Source organism: Fukomys damarensis, unplaced genomic scaffold (assembly GCF_012274545.1).
Source record: "Fukomys damarensis isolate Sample0158 unplaced genomic scaffold, DMR_v1.0_HiC HiC_scaffold_34, whole genome shotgun sequence".
Lineage (NCBI taxonomy): Eukaryota > Metazoa > Chordata > Mammalia > Rodentia > Bathyergidae > Fukomys > Fukomys damarensis.
Genome location: NW_022900946.1, coordinates 16,327,322 through 16,346,902, shown reverse-complemented (window position 1 = coordinate 16,346,902; position 19,581 = coordinate 16,327,322). Strand labels below are relative to the sequence as shown.

Genomic DNA, 19,581 nt, shown 5'->3' with positions numbered 1-19,581 from the left:
AAGCTCACACCATATAATATTCCTTTCTGGAATGATGGCATATTTTTCTCTTTTTAAAAGAAATTTGGATGATATACTGTAATAATGAAGTCTGGAATTGGATAATAATCATACTTAGCTCTAGTATACCTATTTTTCCTAATAGTCCATATTTTTTAATTGTAATCTTTTAGCATAAAAAAATCCACATAAGCACAGTTTGAAATGCTCTGGCATTAGCATCATATCCTGGCATGATATTTTGGTAACACGTAGTATTAATAATTTGATGCACCAGCTTGTACATGGTCCATATTCTGACATGCTCATGATTTTGTGTAAGAGGCCCTGCATGCCTGTTTCCTGATCTTTCTAAACTCTCCGAGTCCGAGGTACATCAGCACATTTCCTTGCAACCTCCATTCAAATGCAGCACCCTTCCCTCCCCTCATCTGTACACATCCAACCAGTTGGCAGAGAGCACATTTCCCCCTGAGCAAGCAGTATTGTGAATTTTATCTTCTCTTCCAGAAATCAGTTCGTCTTCGTTGCAGCAGATGAAATTTCTTGTAACACCTCTGCAGGTAACAAACATTGCTACTTCTTGATGCATCCACCCAAGTCTCAATATCCTTTTTTTTTTTTCCCTCCTCACATGCTGCAGTTGGTCACTCTAGAGGGTTTAGTTTAGAGAGAGAGAGAGAGATAGAGAGAGAGAGAGGGAGGGAGAGACTCTATACCCTTAAAGTATAGCTGGATCCTTTAGGAGCTGACCTATAAAACAAAGCATTTTGCTAACTTTGATGTTTTTGTTCTTGATTTTGATAACTCACGGTCCATAACAATAAGACCATGTTGAGTGAATCCACAATAAAATCTCCCAGAATAATTAGTATTCTTGTGATAAAATACTGATCAGGGTAGGTTAGGGACATAGATGTGTGATTTCCGTGTTTTTGATGTATTTTATCTGGATTCACAGAGATTGAAATTTGAATTATTGGGGATCTTTATAGAATATTGTAGGACCTAAAAGACTGCATTTATAAGCCCGAGGCCTAAGGAAATATAATTATCTCTGTCTTATAAAAAGGGGATCTTCATTCTATTAGCTGAAGATCCTCCATTTCCTTTCCTTTAAAACATATCTCAAGTAGCAGGACTTAGAGAGACAACATTTCTTTTGGTTTTGAAATCAGGACATTGGCAAATGGAAACTGCAAAGTTGAATGGTATGTCCACTAAAAGAATGCCTTTTTGCTGTGATGTGGTTCAGACTGATTAAATTTGAGCCTTCAGTAGCATGGAATTACTTGACTAAATACCAGAATAGGTGAGTGCCTAAAGTAATAACAGATTTCTTTTTTGTTTTCTTTTCCTTTTTCTTTGTTTTGTTTCAAGGCCTAAATTATAACCCAAATATTTACTAGGAAAGCTTGCCAGTGTGTTGCTTTTGGCCAATGAGGGAAGACATAGCAGATTGTCCATACACAGTTGAGTGTACCATGGCCTTGAAAAGCATACATTAAACCCAACCTTACAGACAGACACTCATCTGGACTTATTTGTTAATGCTTCATTCCCTATTAGAGTCTTTGGTGAGAACGAATGAAAGAAGGGACCGAACTAAGGAACCTATTCCTTCTCCAACCCTCAAGGCAGCCTGCTGACCCCTAAGACACTACATCTGTTTCATTTAGACAGTCTTAGTATTTTTAATGGTTGAAAAGTCTTGCCTTGGGATCTCAAGAGATATGCATGCTTATTTTTTTAAAGCCGCTGCTTGTTTCTTAATAATGACCCTACTATCCCTGCTCCATAATCCTCAGCCTCAAATATCTTTCCTTCTCCTAGTGAGAAGTGGTAACATTCTTAACACTCCACTAATACCTAAGAGCAGAAAATCAATTGTTAATTTCATTGCTTGGAGTGGCTGGGGAATATCTCTGGGATACGAGAACAGCCCAGTGTCTTCAGAACCTTACAATAATCGAACATGCAACGCAAAAGGAGATTCTTGGGATGGGAACAAGGAGTGTTGGTTTATGAAATGAATAGGTACCATTTGTGAATGTTCATGTTCCAGAGTCTTCTACCTTCTCTGTTAAGCCCTGTGCATGTTCCAGTGTGTCTTAGGCTGTGTCTAGACATCATAGATCAAATGTTGAAAAGTTACAACATAAAAGATATATATTGATTTCATCCTGTGAGTTAGCACAACCTGCCATGTACATGACCGAGTGCTCCACACACACTATTCCACAAAGACGCAAGGGATCATGAAAGTTTGCTCAAGCATGAGGAGTATTTCCACCTACCTCATCCAATTTAGAATGCCTGCTCAGTAAATTCTTAATGAATTGCTATTGACCACATTTCCAATTGAGAGAGATACCCCTATTCCTTTGATGCCCATATTGCTAATATGCTGTATGCTTCATAAGGCTTCATTTTAACTTTGAATTTTGAATTAAGCATGTAAAAGAAGACCCACATCGATCAAATGTCAGATTATCTATTTGCAGCCAGCACACTGTCCTCATAGAGTCAAAGGAAGAAATCAGAACGGTGACGAAATCAGTAATTCCTAGAGCAGGGGTTCCCAGCCCTGGAGCCGTGGACTGGTTTAGGTCCAGAGCCTGTTAGGGACAAGGTCACAGAGCAGAAGATGAGCAGACAGAGGACAATGCTTTGTCTGTGTTTACTCCTGCTCCCTTTTGCTTCTGTTACTGCCTGAGCTCCACCTCCTGTCAGATCAGCAGCATTCAGGTCTCACAGGAGAACAAACCCTACTATGAACTGTGTGTGGTGGGGATAGAGGTCGTACGCTCCTTGGAATCATCCCTGTACCAACTCCTCTCCATCCACTGAAAAATTGTCTGCCATGGATCCAGTCCCTGATGCCCAAAAGGTTGGGGACCACCATTTTAGGGCATCCTTCCCTACATGCTAGAAAAACCCAGCATTCTACTCAGCACAACTGTCAGGATTCTTATCTTCCTATGCAAAACAGTACTTCAAAGGGTAGGTCTATTGCATGTTGGTGTCTACTAGACATTTGGATTTGACCAGAGGTAAATGTTCTGCTTTTAATTACCGAAGGAAGTCAGCAAGATGCTTAAATTCAGTTTGCAGGGCTTGAAGGATTTTACAACTGAAATTTTTATAAAGATGTGTTCTTGTGACAGTGCTGCCAGGGGCAGAGAGATGGCCAGGCACAGTGTTGTATGTGGCTTGGGACAAAGAGGATGAGATGGGCATCATTACAGGACGGAGCAGCAATACTGCAGGATTTTTCTTTAGGTTCCCCAAGGCAATGGGACAATTTTTACTGAAACCTTTTGGAAAAGATATCAAAATGTCCATTCTGCTTTTGCTAGCGACATGGAAAACATGTTTCTCACAGGAACATCTGTGCTCCATGAGACTGGCTTGACAAGGCCATGGATTTCTTACTCAGTGGTTTCAATCACGGTATCAGTTACCTTGCTTTTATTTTGTTTGGCACACTTTCCAAGGACATCACTGGAAACTTTCAACAAAAGGAAAGAACACCACCAATTGCATAGATCTTATACACTTGAAAAGCCTCTTGTTCCATAACATGAGGCACCTATGATGAGTTGGACTCGGAAAGAGATTACAAAAGAGGGAAAAGTATTTTCCCTTCTTCATAGACTAGAGGTCTCCCTAACTTTGTAATTTATTTGTACATTTCCAGGTTGTGATCGTGAGTGGTGTCGTAGACAGTGGGTCTTGTATGATAAGAGAGAAAAAGAAAGTGCCCATTTTGATGGGAGGCTAGATATTCTCTTGAGTCTATTAATATCTACTGAGCCTGAACAGTAGCCCTGAGGTCACAGCATTCAAATGAGTCAGGAGAGGCCTTCTAAAAAGGAACTTGCTTGCTAGGAGAATAGATATCAAACCATATAGATGGATGAATATATGAAATACATATAAAACTGTACTGTGGCTGATGAAATCAAGAGTAGGAGCAACTTTAGATTCAGGGATTGGAGAAGGCCTCTCTGAAGGGCTTGCATTTGAACAGAGACCTGAGCAAAATAAAGGTGTGAGCCAGGTAGATAATTGTGGAACTGAGAGTACTTCAGGTTGAACAAGCCATGGGTGCAAAGGCCCTGTGATTGAAGCACGCTTGTGGTTCCCAAGAGTAAGACATCCAGTGTAGCCAGAGCACACAAATGCATATTTTTGAGACGATATCAAGGAGAAAGCCAGGCACCTAACTATTTTAAGATTTGGGAGTCATGAAAATATTTGGCATTTGACTTTCAGTGTGATGGCACGGCACTAAAGTGCTGGTTTGGATCTGGCTTGTTCTTTTAAACAGTTACTCTGCTTTGTGGATGCCAGAAAACAGAAGACCAGAGCAGAAGAAAGGACACTGACAAGGAGACTCTTGCCCCTGTCCAGGGAGGGGCGGTGACAGGCTGGGAGAGCACAGTGGCAGTGAGACTCATGAAGTGCTCGTCTTTGAGCCACATTTCCATAGGAGAACAGAGCCCGCGTTGCTCAGTCTGTGTTTAATGTCCATCCTGCCCTCTCGCTCAAGCATTGATCACTTAGTTCCTTTTTGGTCGCTGTAAGAAGTAAGTCCTTTATCCCTGAAATCATTGTCCTTTATAGGGGCTTTGGTGGATTCCTCAGGGTGTAAGAACTTGCTGTTGTTTACTGAGCAAATTTTATGTGCTGAGAAGCATGATCGATCCTGTGTGTGTGTGTGTGTGTGTGTGTGTGTGTGTGTGTGTGTTGTATGTGTAGAGACGCGCGTGGATATAATATTTATACTGTGTGTGTGTGTGTGTGTGTGTGTGTGTGTGTGTGTGTGTGTTATACGTGTAGACAGGCGTGCATATAAAATTTAGCTCAGCAGCATAAGGAAGTGGATATTCCCCTCATCCCTGTTTCGGAGATTAAACCAAGGGGGAGGAGGAACGGGTGGGAAGGAGAAATGCTCTGGCCCAGAAGTGTTTGGTGACTTTTCCGTAGTCCTGCTGGGGTCCATGGGAAGCCAGAGTGGGTCTCACTGAGTCACACTGTCCCTATGTGCTCCTTTCACTTTCAGGGTGAGCCTGGAATACTGGCTTCCTGATCCTGATGGAGCCCACCGTGCTCCAGCTGTGCTTCTTTGCTGTTAGAAAGAGAACAGTTGAGAATTGGAAAGCATTGTTGTTAAAACTCTGTGGGAAGCCAGGCGCACAGGAAGGGCTCTCAGCTGCTTGCTCCGGGGTTGTTTATCTGACTGGACTCATCCCCATGGGCAGCAGGTGTCTGCTGAGTGCCCTCAGTATGCTGGGCACTGGCGTCTGTGTGAAGATACAGTGGCAAAGGGAGCAGGAGCTAGGTCAGGGAGGTGTTGCACAAAAGGGAGACACAGGGCCACATAGGCAAAGTGTTTTCCAGGTCTATACACCAACCACTTTTTATTTTTGCTGGAAATTAACAGAATAAACCATTACTCCCTGAAAATGACCAGACAGTTAAAACTTAGTTGGTTTTGCCACAAAGTGCAAGGCGGAAGGCTCCTCGCTGCCCCCTGCCCAAGGAGTGTGTGTCCTTGTGTGTCCTTGTGTGTGCGTGTGACTGTGGACAAGAGGAAGCTGTGACTTCCCCCAGCAGCAAGGCTGTCCCCTTCACACCCATCATGGTGGCCTGAGAAGCCAACACAAGGACACAGCCCCAGCTCCCAAGGAATTTGAGACCCAGCCACATGGGGCAAGGGTAGGGCTCTGTGAAAAAGTCTTGGCAAAAGGAACGTATCTGCACATGCTGTGGAAACTATGGTCCAGGTCACTGCTCAGTTTACTAAGTAATTATTAGAAGCAGTATTTCACAAGTTCAGGGGTACAAGGGCACGGGACTGACACGGCCATCCTTCAATCCTGTGTGCAAGTTTGCATGCGTGCATACGCGTGCACATGCACACACACACACACACACACCGAGGCAACTGAAACTTCAGAGACTACTTTGAAAAAATGCCCAAATTGGCCATCCCTCTAATTGATCTTTCAGCCAGCTTCATCTAATTGTCTTCCCTACATTTGTGTGATTTGATTATTCAGCAAAGTTGTCATGCAGCAAATTGATCTGTGGTTAATTAGTCTGTTTCCAATATGGTGTGCTGTGTGCAATACAGGGTGCTAAGGAAGCACATAAGCAAAGAAACTCGGTAAAAATAGCAACTGCGTTTGTTGCAAGCTTATTGTGTGTATGAGGCATTGCTCTGAGCTTGTTAAGTGTAGTAAACATAAAATGCCCCTCTCGGTTTACTTGTGAAAAGGAAGGGTATCTAGAGAGCTCTGGAATTAGCTGGAGTAGGAGAATGTTGTATTCATGCAAAATTTAAAAGAAAGAACAGCAGCTGTTGAACACTATCAAATGATAGGATGGCAAGTTCCTGCAAAACTTATTGCAAAAGTAGAGCCCTTTCTACACTCTCTTCCTTCCACTTGCCCCTAAGATTCTGATTCTTGAATTAGAGAGGGGCCAGATGTCCCATAGAGGAGTGTTCAGATCATATCATGAGAAGCACTAGCTGGTCAGTCTGGAGTCTTTTCCACTGCACGGTGAGGACAGCCTGTGAGATATTCTAGAGCCGTGTTCTCTAGGATGGTGACCTCTAATCACCCAAGGCTGTCGAACCCTTGTTAGGTGGCTGGTCTGCCTTGATACGAGTTGGAAGTATAAAATACCTACTGAATTTCAAAAACTCAACATTAAAAGTTAGGTAAAAAAATTTTCATGAATAATTGCATATGCATTACACACTAAAATAATAAGCGTTTGACTATGTCCAAGTAAAAATATAAAAATGAATTTTAGGTTTCTTTTTACCTTCAAAAATGTAGCTACTGTATGGTTCAGGGTGACGTGTGGGGCTCATACTTGTGGCCTTCACTCTATTTCTGTGAGACAGTACAGTTCCAGAGCCATAGTTTTTCACTGGCAGTGTGTCCTGACTTTAATGTTGCCTCAGAGTAAGAGTACTCTGTGTGTGTGTACGTGTGTGTACGTGTGGGCATGGTGTAGGGTTGTAGGACATGCCTGGGGAGTTCACCCTGCTTATTTCCTCCCCAAATCTTAGATCTGCTTGGTGGCTCGTGGGGGATTCCAGTTACAGGGAGTGAGCTCACATGCAGGGGTGAGGGCAGAAGCTGTAATACTGTCAGTTTCAAATCCAAACCTGACAGTTGTTGGGAAATAACTAGTTGGACACCGGCAGCCCTCAGTGACACCTTATGCAGTCACAACACTGCAATTATCTCTGTTCATGGGTGAAGAGAGTGGATGAAGTAACACAAGCAGATTTCACTCTAGGAATTCTGACCCGGAGGAAGCCTTTACTACTGCTCAAACCTGCTTCTCTGCAGGGATAGTAAGGATCTCATGAAAGATACAAACTCCTTTTTTATTCCCCCTGTGGGTTCTGCTGCAGCTGGGGTGTCATGGTGATTTCAAAGTATGATGGGAAATTTCTAGTGATTTTCATGGAGCAGTAGATGCCATGGACAATGTGCAGTGGGGTTTCTAAGAGACATGGCCTTGTGCTCAAAGAAAGTGTAGCTAATGCTCCTTTATCAGAGGAAGCATTGGATGGATAGAGGGATCATGTGGCCATGAGCAGGGTTTATTGTGTCTTCTGAAGTTTGATTGCTGCTGCACTCTGATGAAACTAGAATCAAAGCTCTTACCTCAAACCTGCTTTACTGGGATTCAGAGTAGAAAGAAGTAGTGAACTGCTCTGAGCAGATACAGAAAGAATAATGTCCTCTGATTTGCCACAAGGTACATGATCTGGAAGTTTTAGATTCTACAGGTGTTAGATTTATGTGTGCATTGATGTACACATGGTTAGGATGTGTGACCAGTATCCATGCAGGAAAATACATCCCGTGGCTTTCCCTAGAGAGACTGAAGAGCTCAGATACTTCCTCTCCTTTTGCTGGGATGGAAATTATGAGGTTGAAAAGCATGCTAAGTGATTTCTGAAAGCGATCACTTTTAAGCCAAACTAAGAAGTGAGCAACAGCAGAATTCAGGAATGGCAGAGGTATGTAGAGATGAATGGAGAACTTCTTCCATTCGTACATGTGTATATTTTAGAGATTTCACTCTGTGTAGTGCCATTTTCTAGATGTTTTGAATGTTGGGACTGTTTTGGTTCTTCCAACTTGAGAAGCTTTTAGAATATGAGAGCTCGTTGACCCCTGAGGTATATGAATGTGCAAGCCATTAAAAACTAGAAGGCTGTAGAGGAATACTTCTCTAGTAAATGCATTCACTAAGACCAACTGATCAACTGAAATCTGAGCCCCAGATCTCTGCTGACACCCCATGGGAAGGTGAACAAGAACATCCCATAAATGAGCCATTGCTCCAAATTCTTTCACAGTATGCCCAAGATTTCTCATCCTAATACTTTTGGAAGGGTCTTTGCCCCATTCCAGAGAACCAGGATGTATGCCTGAAGGTCCTGGGAATTCTCATATATCTTTATGTTGGGATGAAGTAGCCAGCTGACATTTGTTTCTCGGCATGGTGAATGAAGATTAATCATCATTCATAGAAGATGTGATCAAAATCTAGGCTGTTATTACCCCCAATATCTTATCAAAGTCGTGCACACTCAAAGCCTGACATTACAGAAGACTGAGATGTAAAAATCAGTGATTTGCATCCTGAGCCTCCTGGGTTGTCTAGTAGATGTTATTGGCATGAGGGAAAGAAACTAACCATTTCAGAAATATTCCATGACATTCCCAAGGAGGAATCCAAACACCTTCTATAGATTCATGTATCCTGAACTACATTTCTCATCCTTTGAAGTAAGGGTATTTTGTTTTTGTCCTGAGCTCAGAGAAACCTTGTGCAAAGGGGAACCTATTAGTAAAAGGGTTGGTTTGGACATACCTTCCCAGTGCATCCTCTCTGGCTGGTAGAGAGCTATTGCTCACCAGTGATTTAGTTATACCAGCAGCACATAGCCAAAGAGTTTTCTTTGGGGTCATTTGGTGCTCACTTTGAAAGGTCTTCAACACACAGAAACCGAGAGTGATGGAATAGGCTGACTATCTGATGAGCATCAGGTCTTCCTGGGGGCAAGGTAGCATCTGCTGTCTCCATTCTCACTGGGTGCCAGAGAGCCTCAACTATGGTGGACTGCAGGATCATTCAGTGGGGCCTGTTAAGACCCAGACTTCCACTGCCTCTCTAGGAAAGTAAAAGCGAACATCCATCCCCCTTGTTAAACCACAGCTCTAGAAACAGCAGGGTGCTAGAAGGACTGGCCCAGGGTACCACCCTGTGTATGGTATGTGATTTGCATGGACTCGTTTTCCAAAGCACATTACTGACTGCAGCCTAGACATAAAAAGGGGGGCCCCGTCAGTACGAGAGGCTGGGCAGCACTCACAGATCCTCCGAAAGGTAGGAAAGCATTCTCAGAGTCACCAGCCTGTGTGTCCCTCTTGCTGCATTTACACTATCTGTAGTGTCTGTGCTAACCTGTGAATTTCATCTTTGGGGTGATTGTGTTTTATTCATCTTTCTGCTATCTTTGGGCAGGAGACATGGTTAGATCATGCTAGGCAATAAAAATGCCGTTAATTAAAATATATACAGTGAAATTAATTATGCTGTTCTCATTATGCCCTTTTCTTGGGAAAATAATGAGACTGTTAGAAACCCTGGTGGGGCCTACCAACACCAGCCTGTTGTGTTTCATCAGAATCTACTTTGTATCAGCCAGATTTGGCAAACATTAATAGTAATGCTTACATGTCTCGTTAACACTGATAACTCCCTTTAACAAACATGGGCTCATAGTTCCCATTCAACAGGTGGCAGCTTGTTCTTTTTACACCAGTTTCACCTTAAAGTACAGCAATCTTAACTACATCTGCAACTGATAAATTAGATAGATTTTGACTCCCAGAGCATCTGTAATCATATTGCTGGAGCTCCATGTGGTCATCTTAGAATAGAAACATTCAGTCGCCTATGATTCCAAAACATTGGGCTGATATAAGAAACTGGATGGTGAAATTCCACATAATAAGCCTGCCATCCTGATCGCTTGTACTTGTGGATGGCTTTAAAATGTATCTGGCTTCTGGCCATCCACTTTATCTGTGAATCTGGTAGGGCACAGACGAAACAATACTCTTTCAGGAGGGAGAAAGATGAGACCCAGGGTCAGGAATTTTCCTGAGCCTGGGGAGCAGAGGTATCCAAAGGTAGAGCTTGAACCTGGACCTCGTTGCCTCCAGCCCTTGGTTTTCTCTGGGTCCTCAGGGTGCCTCCTGCTTTTAGATTTTTGGTAAGGTCAAAAAAGATGAGATTTTTATCATGGTTATAAGCTCTGCTGAACTAGCCAGTGAAGCAATTTTCTTTCTTTGTTTGGTTTTTCCCAAAAGGGTTTGGATGAGTTTTGTGGTAACTTGGCCATTGTTTTGCAAACTCTCAGAGTTGCCGTGAAGTTATGCACTCAATATTTCCAGAATCCCAAGAAACTTTTTTTTTCCTGAGCATCTTTGAAGAGTTTTGAATGTCTGGGAGGAGCAGACCTAGTCCCATCAGAAAGCCCATTTTCTCTTGATGGGATGTACTGACAGACAGATCCTACTAAGAGAATTGTGGTTTAGGGTACAGGTGTATTCCTAGACTAAATGTCACCCCTTCACTCTTCCCTCCTGCAGCTTCTGCTCACGTGGCAGCATCAGTGTGGCCTCTTTCTACCTGCACTGCAGGGACTGACATAAAACACATGCTTTCATCCTCAAGAGCCTTTCACACCTGAGGGGGGGGCAGTAAATAATCAGGCAGAGAAGTGGATAAATGAAAGGATTAGGAAATTGCTATGTGGCATGAAGCGGTGAGGATAACGTTGAAAATTATCCTTCATAAAGGGTTTTGAGAGTAGGAGGCACCTCTCTTGGGAGACAACAGTTGATCTGAGACAAAGGAGGCAAATAAGCAGTGCAGGGATTGAATGAGGGGCAAGGGGTCAAGGTCCCAAGAAGAAAGTGGATTTGCATTTACTATGGATGAGGCCAGTGTGTCTGGGTAGCATAAGTAGGAGGTAGAGGGAACTATATAAGGACTCAAGGAGGGACAGGGAAAATCATGCAAGTTTGGATACCATTCTAGGATCAATAGGACGGCATTGAAGGGTTTTAAGCAGGAGAGCGCTAGCTAGATAGACAGGCCAAAAGATGAGAGAAATGAGAGACCTGATAAGTGAAAATTGCTTTTGGTTTGAAGGGGCAAGAGTTGGACAAAGGTCATTGAGTTGATTTCGATGTAGTTTATATTAGGGTAGCAAGAGTATGCATATGGAATGCAGTAGACACCTTCAAAATTCCACCTGAGATTTTGGGTGGATGGGGTATGAGGACACAGAGGTCTCCTGATCTGATTCACACTGCACAACTTGGCCAGAGCTGGGTAGTGTGCTGGATGACATCCCACAGAGCCTGGCAACGTGGTGGCAGCAGTTATAAGATATTTTCTCCTTACCCCTGTTAAGATCCTGAGAAGTGCTGGTCTCTTCAGACTGTGCTTACCCAGCACTTAGGACATCAGGTTGCTTAGGTGCCTGTCACAGCTGCTATAAAAGTAATACTGAAGTCCAGATCTTCCCTAATAACCTTGTGTCTAAATTGTAGTGTCACACAAGGGCGTGTTTGGAAATTAGCATTTGAAAAGAAGCTTCCTTGCTTTCAGTTTGAGCTGACATGGTCCCTTTTCCTCTGTGGAAATGAAATTTATTAATCATAATAAAACCATCGCATTTGGAAGGTAGAGGTCACCCTGAGGAGAAAAGGAGCCTGCTCATTTGTGAGAAATAGTTCAGTGCTGCTGTATTTTCTTCTCCTTGGAAGCAAATACTGCCAAATTATTACCTTGGGTTTTCTGCAAAGGTTGAAACTATGCCCACTGTTGGAGCCCAAAAAGGATTTACCATTAAAGAATGCAGTAGGGAAAAGTGGGAGCTAGATTTTCAGTAAATGCATTCAGACTGTCAATAAGCTGTTGCCTACAAAGAGGAAATTTCTGCTATAATAAAGCCATTCCTTAATTTTTTTTTAAAAAAAGTCATTGTCCCAGAATTGTATCTTCACGTTCGTTTGGTAGGAATGTTCTGTTATAGTGTCGCTTAATAAATTCCTAAGGATCTTCAGTTTGCCTTTGTAGTCCTGTTCCTGCACCGAACCTTGCTGGATGAAAAGTGTATCAAAAATGATCTTATTAACAGGTTTTCGTGTAGATCAACAACAGACTATTTCTCATCCAGTGAGGGTCGATGCCAAAGTTACGTGTCTCATTTCATCTCATCCCTCTGTGTATCTCCTTTAGGCCTAGTGGGTCAAGTCCCAGGTTTTTTGAGTAACCTCCATATACATTTTCTTCAGGAAACTTCATCCCTCCTTTCAATATGTCCTTTGCCTGGGCCTTGTGTTTACTTTTCCTCACAGAGAGAAGGAGAGTTTTTAATGAAAGGCTATTTCAATGAGCAAAAGGACCCAAGTGTAATCCAACAAATGGAAATCAGGAAGGAGCTAACCATTTGTTAGTTTACCTGAGAGATCACCCATAATGCCCGTGCTGTGAGGATCACGAGAACCTCATGTGGAAGCTGAAGACGGACCTAGATCATGTGAGCTGAGTGCCATTTGGAAGAGGCAAGAAGGGCTGAGAGTCAGAATACGCCTAATATAAACTTGGTGTGCTCCATTTATCACCATCTGGTTTAACTTGGAATCTGAGATTTGGAAGTTGCTTTACCCAGCGTTTGCCACCTACTTATGGCCCATAGGAGGAACAACCAAGTCAGACCCTTACCCTGTCTGCTTTCTGGGACACTGTAAAGGCGGGACTGGAGCCTGACCTCTTGCCCTAGCACCTGGCTTTTGCCAAGGCCTTAGGATGCCTCCTGGTTTCAATGAACCATGAGACAGAAGGTTGGAAGGAAAATGGGGGAAAGGGAGAGAAGAGGGGGACAAAGCACACACAGATTGGACTTTAAATAATTGGAGGCAAACTTAAGGTTGACAGTACAGACACATTTCTTCTAAACTTGTTCTCTCATTTAAGTAGTTAGCCAAAACCTGAAACGCCGCAGAGATCCCATTTTGTGGCAGTTGTACCTACCCGTCAGGGGCTGTGTGTGTGGACTGCGAAGGGAATATACCCTAGCCACTCTCTTCTTCAGTAAATGCTCTCTGCAGAGGGAGGGAGATGAGCCCTGACATGTGGCAGGTCAAATGATAAGAGCACGTGACAATGGGGAATAAACATGCAAGGTTCCTGGGAGATGTACAGATCAGTTCTAATTCTGCCCAACGATGTGGCCTACAGCAAATAACATAAACTCTCTGAAGGCTGCTTTCTGATCTGTTGCTATTTCCACTCTAGATACTTAGTAGGCACCTAGTGCGTCTGGCTGCCATCCCTTCTTCATTTTCATTCTAAAGCCTATTCTAGAAGTCATAGCATTGGAGGGAGAAAGATGGTAGAGACAGAAAAACTTAAGGTTGAGGAAACAGAATTAAAATGCATTGTTATAGAGGCCTCCCGTCCAAAAATGTAGTCAAGGATGGACGAACCACACGTTCTGGAGAGGTAGCACCAAAATCAAATAAGACTTCAATTCCTGAAGAAAGGGTGCTACCACGCTTTCAAGAGTTCTCCCATGCAGATGCATCTGCTCTTTCCAAGATGTCGGACAGTGACTGCAGGGACAGGTTCACTTTGCCCTTTCTCTTTCCCATACCTCATGTAATTCATGACAGCTAGATCAGGAGTAGAGACAGCCTTCCTTACATCTACCTTCTGGGGCTTGGGGCTTCTTAACACTGCTCTTCCAAGCTGTTTGATCTTGCCATTTCAGGCTCTGAGGTAGACCGGCCACATAGAAATGGTATTGTGGGAAAAGATATGTGTGTGTGGTTGCACACCATGCATTTCAGATAAATCACAGTGATCCTGTGAGACTGTACAACCTAAGGACCTCATAGCCATCTTAGTTTGTATAAATGCAGTCTGTGATTTCCAACAGTGACAACATCATCTAGGAACGCATTTCTCTGAACATGTCCCCATGATTAAGCAGTGCATGACTGCATGTATTGAACCATCAGTATGATGAGCTGCGTTGAATGGACCAAAGAGTGATAGAGCTCTCTCACATTACATGCTAGAGTAGTATGTTTCTTACTTTAAGATGAAGATGACCCCTTCCCACCGTCTTGGTATTTTGTATTTTATTCTTGGCATCATTACTTGGTAATTACACATCATGGATCAGTCTTCACCTCTGCTTTCCTTTCAGTTACGGACGAGTTTATGCTGCCGACCCCTACCACCACACACTTGCTCCAGCCCCCACCTACGGCGTTGGTGCCATGGTGAGTACAGTTGCTCCTTGGCCTCACTTCTTCCTGCCTCCCTTCCCTTCCCCCAGCTGGGACCTTAGTATGGGTTGACGGTTGACATCCTCTTACTTTCCCTTAATTGAATTTGTCTCTTGTGCTAACAGCAGCTAAAATGCCACATTAATCCTCCCAGTAAACTTGATAAATGTCTTAATTTCTTGGCAATGTAGTGCATGTAAGTTATTATATTTCTAATTTTGCAAGTCTCACCTAGCAGAGCACTTACCTTAATGGAATAATTAGTCATTTTGATAATTAAATCCATCACTAACAGAATGCAGTGTCAATGCAGAACTTTTTTTTTTCTTTTTTTTTTCCCTCCCTCGCTGCTCATTCACATAGCCCCAAGGTTCCAGCCCCAGCACAGACTTCAGAGGAGCTAAGCTGCACACTTCCAGGCCTCTGCTGTCAGGCAGCTGAGAATCTGACTGCCTCTCCTCCCCTTTTACAATTCATGTTTAAAGTCATAGTCGCCCAGGAAAGAAAATAGAGAGAGAGGCACACTTTGTGTGTGTGCCCAGTACATAAGAAATTAGAAGGAATCAGCTGGGTTTGGGGTTGTCTTTTGTTTTGGGGGAATCTGGGTTTTTGTTTTGGGAAGGGTAAAGGGGAGGGCAAAACTGGGCGGTGAGGGTGGGGTGAATTTGCCTGTACTTGTTCAAACTTCTATGCACTAAAACTCTTGAGTACAGTAAGACGTGCCCATCATGTGAGAGTGAATGCAATCATTACAAAGCTTTTGGCATGCAGTTTTCTGCTTGGATCAACAATATCAGTCCTTATCGTAAAAAGAAACCCCATAGGCATTCATTGGAATCGCCAAGACTTTTAGAAAAAGTACATGGTTAAGTTCCACCTCAAAGCCACTGGGAGCCATGGCCAGACAATTCCCTGGAGCTTGGTCATAGAAACCCAACCACGATTTGGAAACTTGTTGTTTTGCACAAGCTTAATTATGTCCAGCAATGCACTTGTACAATCCCCTCTCAAGGTCAGATTCCATACAGATTGCTGAGCCAAGCCAGGAAGCAGATTTAGATTTCTATCATGATCCTGCATTCAGCAACTCCACTTCCACACATCCATTTGAGGGATGTCTTGGAAAGGAGAGTTGAATCCCTACCTTCAATAAATCATCTAGATTCAGCTTTCCCCAAAGGAACACGGTATTAATTAATCAATCAATCAAAGAAACAAACAGAATGATACAGTGCGAATCCTTCAATTGTCCAGTTTGTACCAAAGTCCTTGTAAGCTAATAGGACTGGCTGACAGGATTTAGCTTTATAGCAATTTTCTTTATAAGGAGCTTTTGGGGAGGTCAAGACTGGCCCTAGCTTGAGCTTTCCAAGAGTGACCTGGGATGGGTAAGGGGGTGCCTCCATTTTGGTTGATTTTGAGTGTCTCTTTTTTTCACATTAGTCTTTTTGATGATCCACATGTTGCAAAAGGAAAATGTAAAAAACACACCCCTCAAATTGCTTTGTTTCAGAATGCTTTTGCACCCTTGACTGATGCCAAGACTAGGAGCCATGCTGATGATGTGGGTCTCGTTCTTTCTTCATTGCAGGCTAGTATATACCGAGGGGGATACAACCGTTTTGCTCCATACTAAATGACAAAACCATAAAAACCTTCCAATGTGGGGAGAAAGGAAGCTTTCCGAGGCCTGAGTATTGCAATACATGCAGTAGTGCATCATTTTAGCAACTCTAAAAAAATAAAATAAAAAAGAGGAAAAAATTACATTTTTTATCTTATACCTCAGATATTTTGTTCTGTGTATTTTAATATTGTGGGTCTTTAATTTCTGAAGGTTCTGTAGTTTGGTTACTGGCTGTAGGAGTTTTTTTGTGGTTGATCTAGAGAGATGCTAGATATGAATAAAAACTGGTTTAGGGCCATATCCAGAGTGCTATATTATGTAAATGAATTATATACGCTGAATCTGAAGCTACTGGGGTTAAGCTGTTTGGGAAGAGTGTAAGTGACTATAGTTGTCATTTTTTTTTCCTGCATCTGCATTATTTTATTTTGTGAAAGGGAAGGTCGGGAGGGGCTTAGGGGTCTGGGACTGGGGTTTGGCTGAAGAAAATATATATATAGTAACTGATGAATCTAAACGACCCACTGCACCAACTTTCATATAGTTATGGTTCTAAGTTACTCATCGCCAGTTCAAGCCAAAGGTTATGTTGTTAAGGGGCTGCTTCTAGTAGCACTCGTGCATTGGATTTTAATGAAGCCGTGCAAACCCACCCTTAAAACCATTCCACCCGGCAGGATTCAGCTTCTTAACCAGCCGCTAGTTATTTAGGCAAAAACTACTAGTTAGGCCATCAACAAGTATTCTTTTTATATTTCTTCCAGTATAATAAATTATTGATATCATTGCTGACTTTTATATTATGGGAGGGAAAAAATAACATTAATAAAAAGGTGATAAAAAGCACTGTTTCTATTTTTTTCTTTTTTTTCCAAAAAAAAAGAAAGTAATAAAAACTTAAATTCTTTGTACCAGTTAAAAAATGTATAAAATTTACATCTGTGCAGTGGAGTTGTTAAGTTCTAGAAACAGTCAATGAAGCTTTAGTTTTAGCTCAGTAGAACAACTGTTAGAGACAGACGTATAATTTTTATGGAATTACATGATAATCATATTCGGATTTATAGACGCATTTTACAAGTATTGCAGTCATTGAGTGGAGATAATCATGGTATTTTCATCAGCTTGGTACTTTTTGAAACATGACTACGTTGTGTGAGCAAACTGTAATTTTTCAGTCTGTGAAAAGCCGGCCCTTCCACCTCTCTGCCATGCTCCAGGACTATCTTAAACCAATACCTTTAGCTCTGTTTCCAAGGCCCAGGACACTTGTCAGAAGGAAGCAAAAAACAGATTCCCCCTGTTGCTCCCCAAAGAGCAGAGTCCCTCACCTTCTGTGGAATGCAGGGCCAGAGCTACACAGCTGAAAAATTGCAGCTTGTCTATATTTCTTCTGTTGGAACCCTTCCCATGTTGTCCTGTTTACAAGTTAGCCTGAGTTGGGGTATCTGTCACGGGTCTTCCTGTTTTTGTATTTAAATTAAAAAAAAAATACTAAATAAAACAGCAGCAGCAAGCTGTCCCCGAGTAGTTTTGCTGCCCTACTTAAATCCTCCTGTGTGCAGTGCAGGCCCTACGGCACGCACTTTAGTAAGTTATCAACTCACCGCTGTGACCTGCCAATCCGCTGTAACAACTCTGCTTTAAAACAAAACCAAACAAAACTTTAAAAAAAAAAAAAAGTGTTTGTGATCCAGCTTTTCCTTGTCATCCTATGTGCATGCCGTAAGATCAGTTGGATATTAAACCATCAATAAAGTTTCACAAGATTTGAAAACAGTTTCTGTAGCTTCCGTATCTAAGAGAGACCACAGTGATCTCGAATAGAGAAAGAAAGGGGGGGAAACTGCTGAGTAGCCAACAGCATTGAGATTGTTCTTTACACCAGACTTTTTTGGGTGGAGCAGGGAAGGGTCAAAGGGGTGTTTGAAAGCATCACTAAGACATTCTCATTCCCCACCTGGAAAACAGTGTGATAACACTGGGGGGCTGCTTGATGCTACTCAAGGAAGCAATTTGTTAAAATGCTGTGGCATCCTGCCCCAGAGGAAAGAAAGACAGTAGGAACAGGGGGCAGGGAAGAATAACTAGATTTTTCCCAATTGCCTCAGATTTCAAAATCCAGAATTTTCATTGTGTTTGGAATCACAAACAGAACTCTTACTGTGTTGGTTAAAGTAAAATTCATTTGCAGTTTTGATTTTCATCAATGAGCTGTACTTTCCCCCATGATTGTATGTAGTTTTAATAAAATCATTTAGAGCAAGTGGGTGCCGACCAATGTTGCAAAATGTTTTGTCTTGGCACTCTGCCAAGATGCCACTAAGTCATTTTACAATGTATGTCAGAGATGTAAACAAACATTTTGGATTTTTTTAAACAGTATTTATTTGGAATGTTTTCATTTATTTAAATAACTATTGCTATTATGAAATATGGAAAAAAGATTACTATCATGTGTGGCATATAGTGACTTCTTAACACACACATCACGCAATCTGCAAACCCAGAAAATGTGTATATCTGTCTTTAGAAATTAGTGTTTATATCACTTACAGTGGTTTGTGAATAAAGAAAACTGGTTTGTAATATCAAAAAAATAAAAGCTTAGTCTGAAAAGGTATATGAGTTGGTGTTCTGAGTTCTTTTGCTCCTGTGGGTGCCCCCCAAGGGTAGAGACCTCATCCCACACAAGCACGTAGCTGTGCTTGAGCCTGCAGCATCCGTGGGGTGGCTGCTGCCAAGAGCTCTTGTAGGCTGCCTTGGTCACAAGTAGGACAGGTGCCACCTGCAAGTTCTCTGGTTATCTGGTTCAGAGCACTTCCCTTCCCCATTGATCTGTCCCAATAAGTCAGAAGTCACAGATGTTTAAGCAAGTTTAGACTTCACTGAGCTTAGCAGTTCCCCGGCATGGAAACGCAAGCCTTTGGTTTCAAACAAAAACACCACCACACTCTGCGTCTCCAGTGAAGGGTGTTCAGATTGCTAGTGTACCTTGTCAGGAGGCATTAGATGAGGAAGATGAACAAACAATAAATGCTAGTGTCTGCTTGCATTGAGGGCTTACGCTGCACCAAGAGACTTGTGCTTGCTCTTGTGTTCCTGGTTTCATTTAATGATTTAAGAATTCCATTAGCATTAAACTATCCACCCCATTTAGTTGCTAAAGAATATCCTAATTCTACCTAATTTAATTATCTTAATAGCTCTATCAAGTGTGAGCACATGCAAAGTCTACAGAAAAAGCGTGCGGTCTCCGTTTCCATGTGGATTCTGTCCCTTGCTGGGTCAGTAGAGTCCAGGGCATGTTAGACTGAGGCACTGGCCTCCTCATCCTCAGTACAAGACTCTAAAACCATGAACCCCTTAGTATTGTTATATGGAATAAAGGAAGCCATCTACATCAAGTGGTTTTAGCGACACTTAAAAAGCTGCAAGCTGTGATCTTTACAGGTAAAACATTGGAGGCACAAGGAGGCTAACTATGATCACACATCAAGAGACCAAGGAGGCTGGACTGATGCTGCCTAACAG

General features: G+C 42.4%; 1 protein-coding gene across 14 annotated transcripts in view; it reads left to right on the top strand.

Moving 5' to 3' along the window:
• Nucleotides 1-16,912, top strand: part of Rbfox1 (RNA binding fox-1 homolog 1) — a 1,859,632-nt gene extending 1,842,720 nt beyond the window's left edge. For 11 of the 14 annotated variants that reach the window (XM_010644147.2, XM_010644148.2, XM_010644158.3 and 8 more), the window contains 3 exons: nucleotides 511-563; nucleotides 14,339-14,414; nucleotides 14,784-15,927. In XM_010644147.2, the coding sequence (XP_010642449.1) occupies nucleotides 511-563; nucleotides 14,339-14,414; nucleotides 14,784-14,931 (277 nt within the window). In that variant the 3' untranslated portion in view covers nucleotides 14,932-15,927. The other 3 variants (XM_019210635.2, XM_019210636.2, XM_033758660.1) reach the window with 3 other exon arrangements.
• The last annotated feature ends 2,669 nt before the right edge of the window (nucleotides 16,913-19,581 follow it).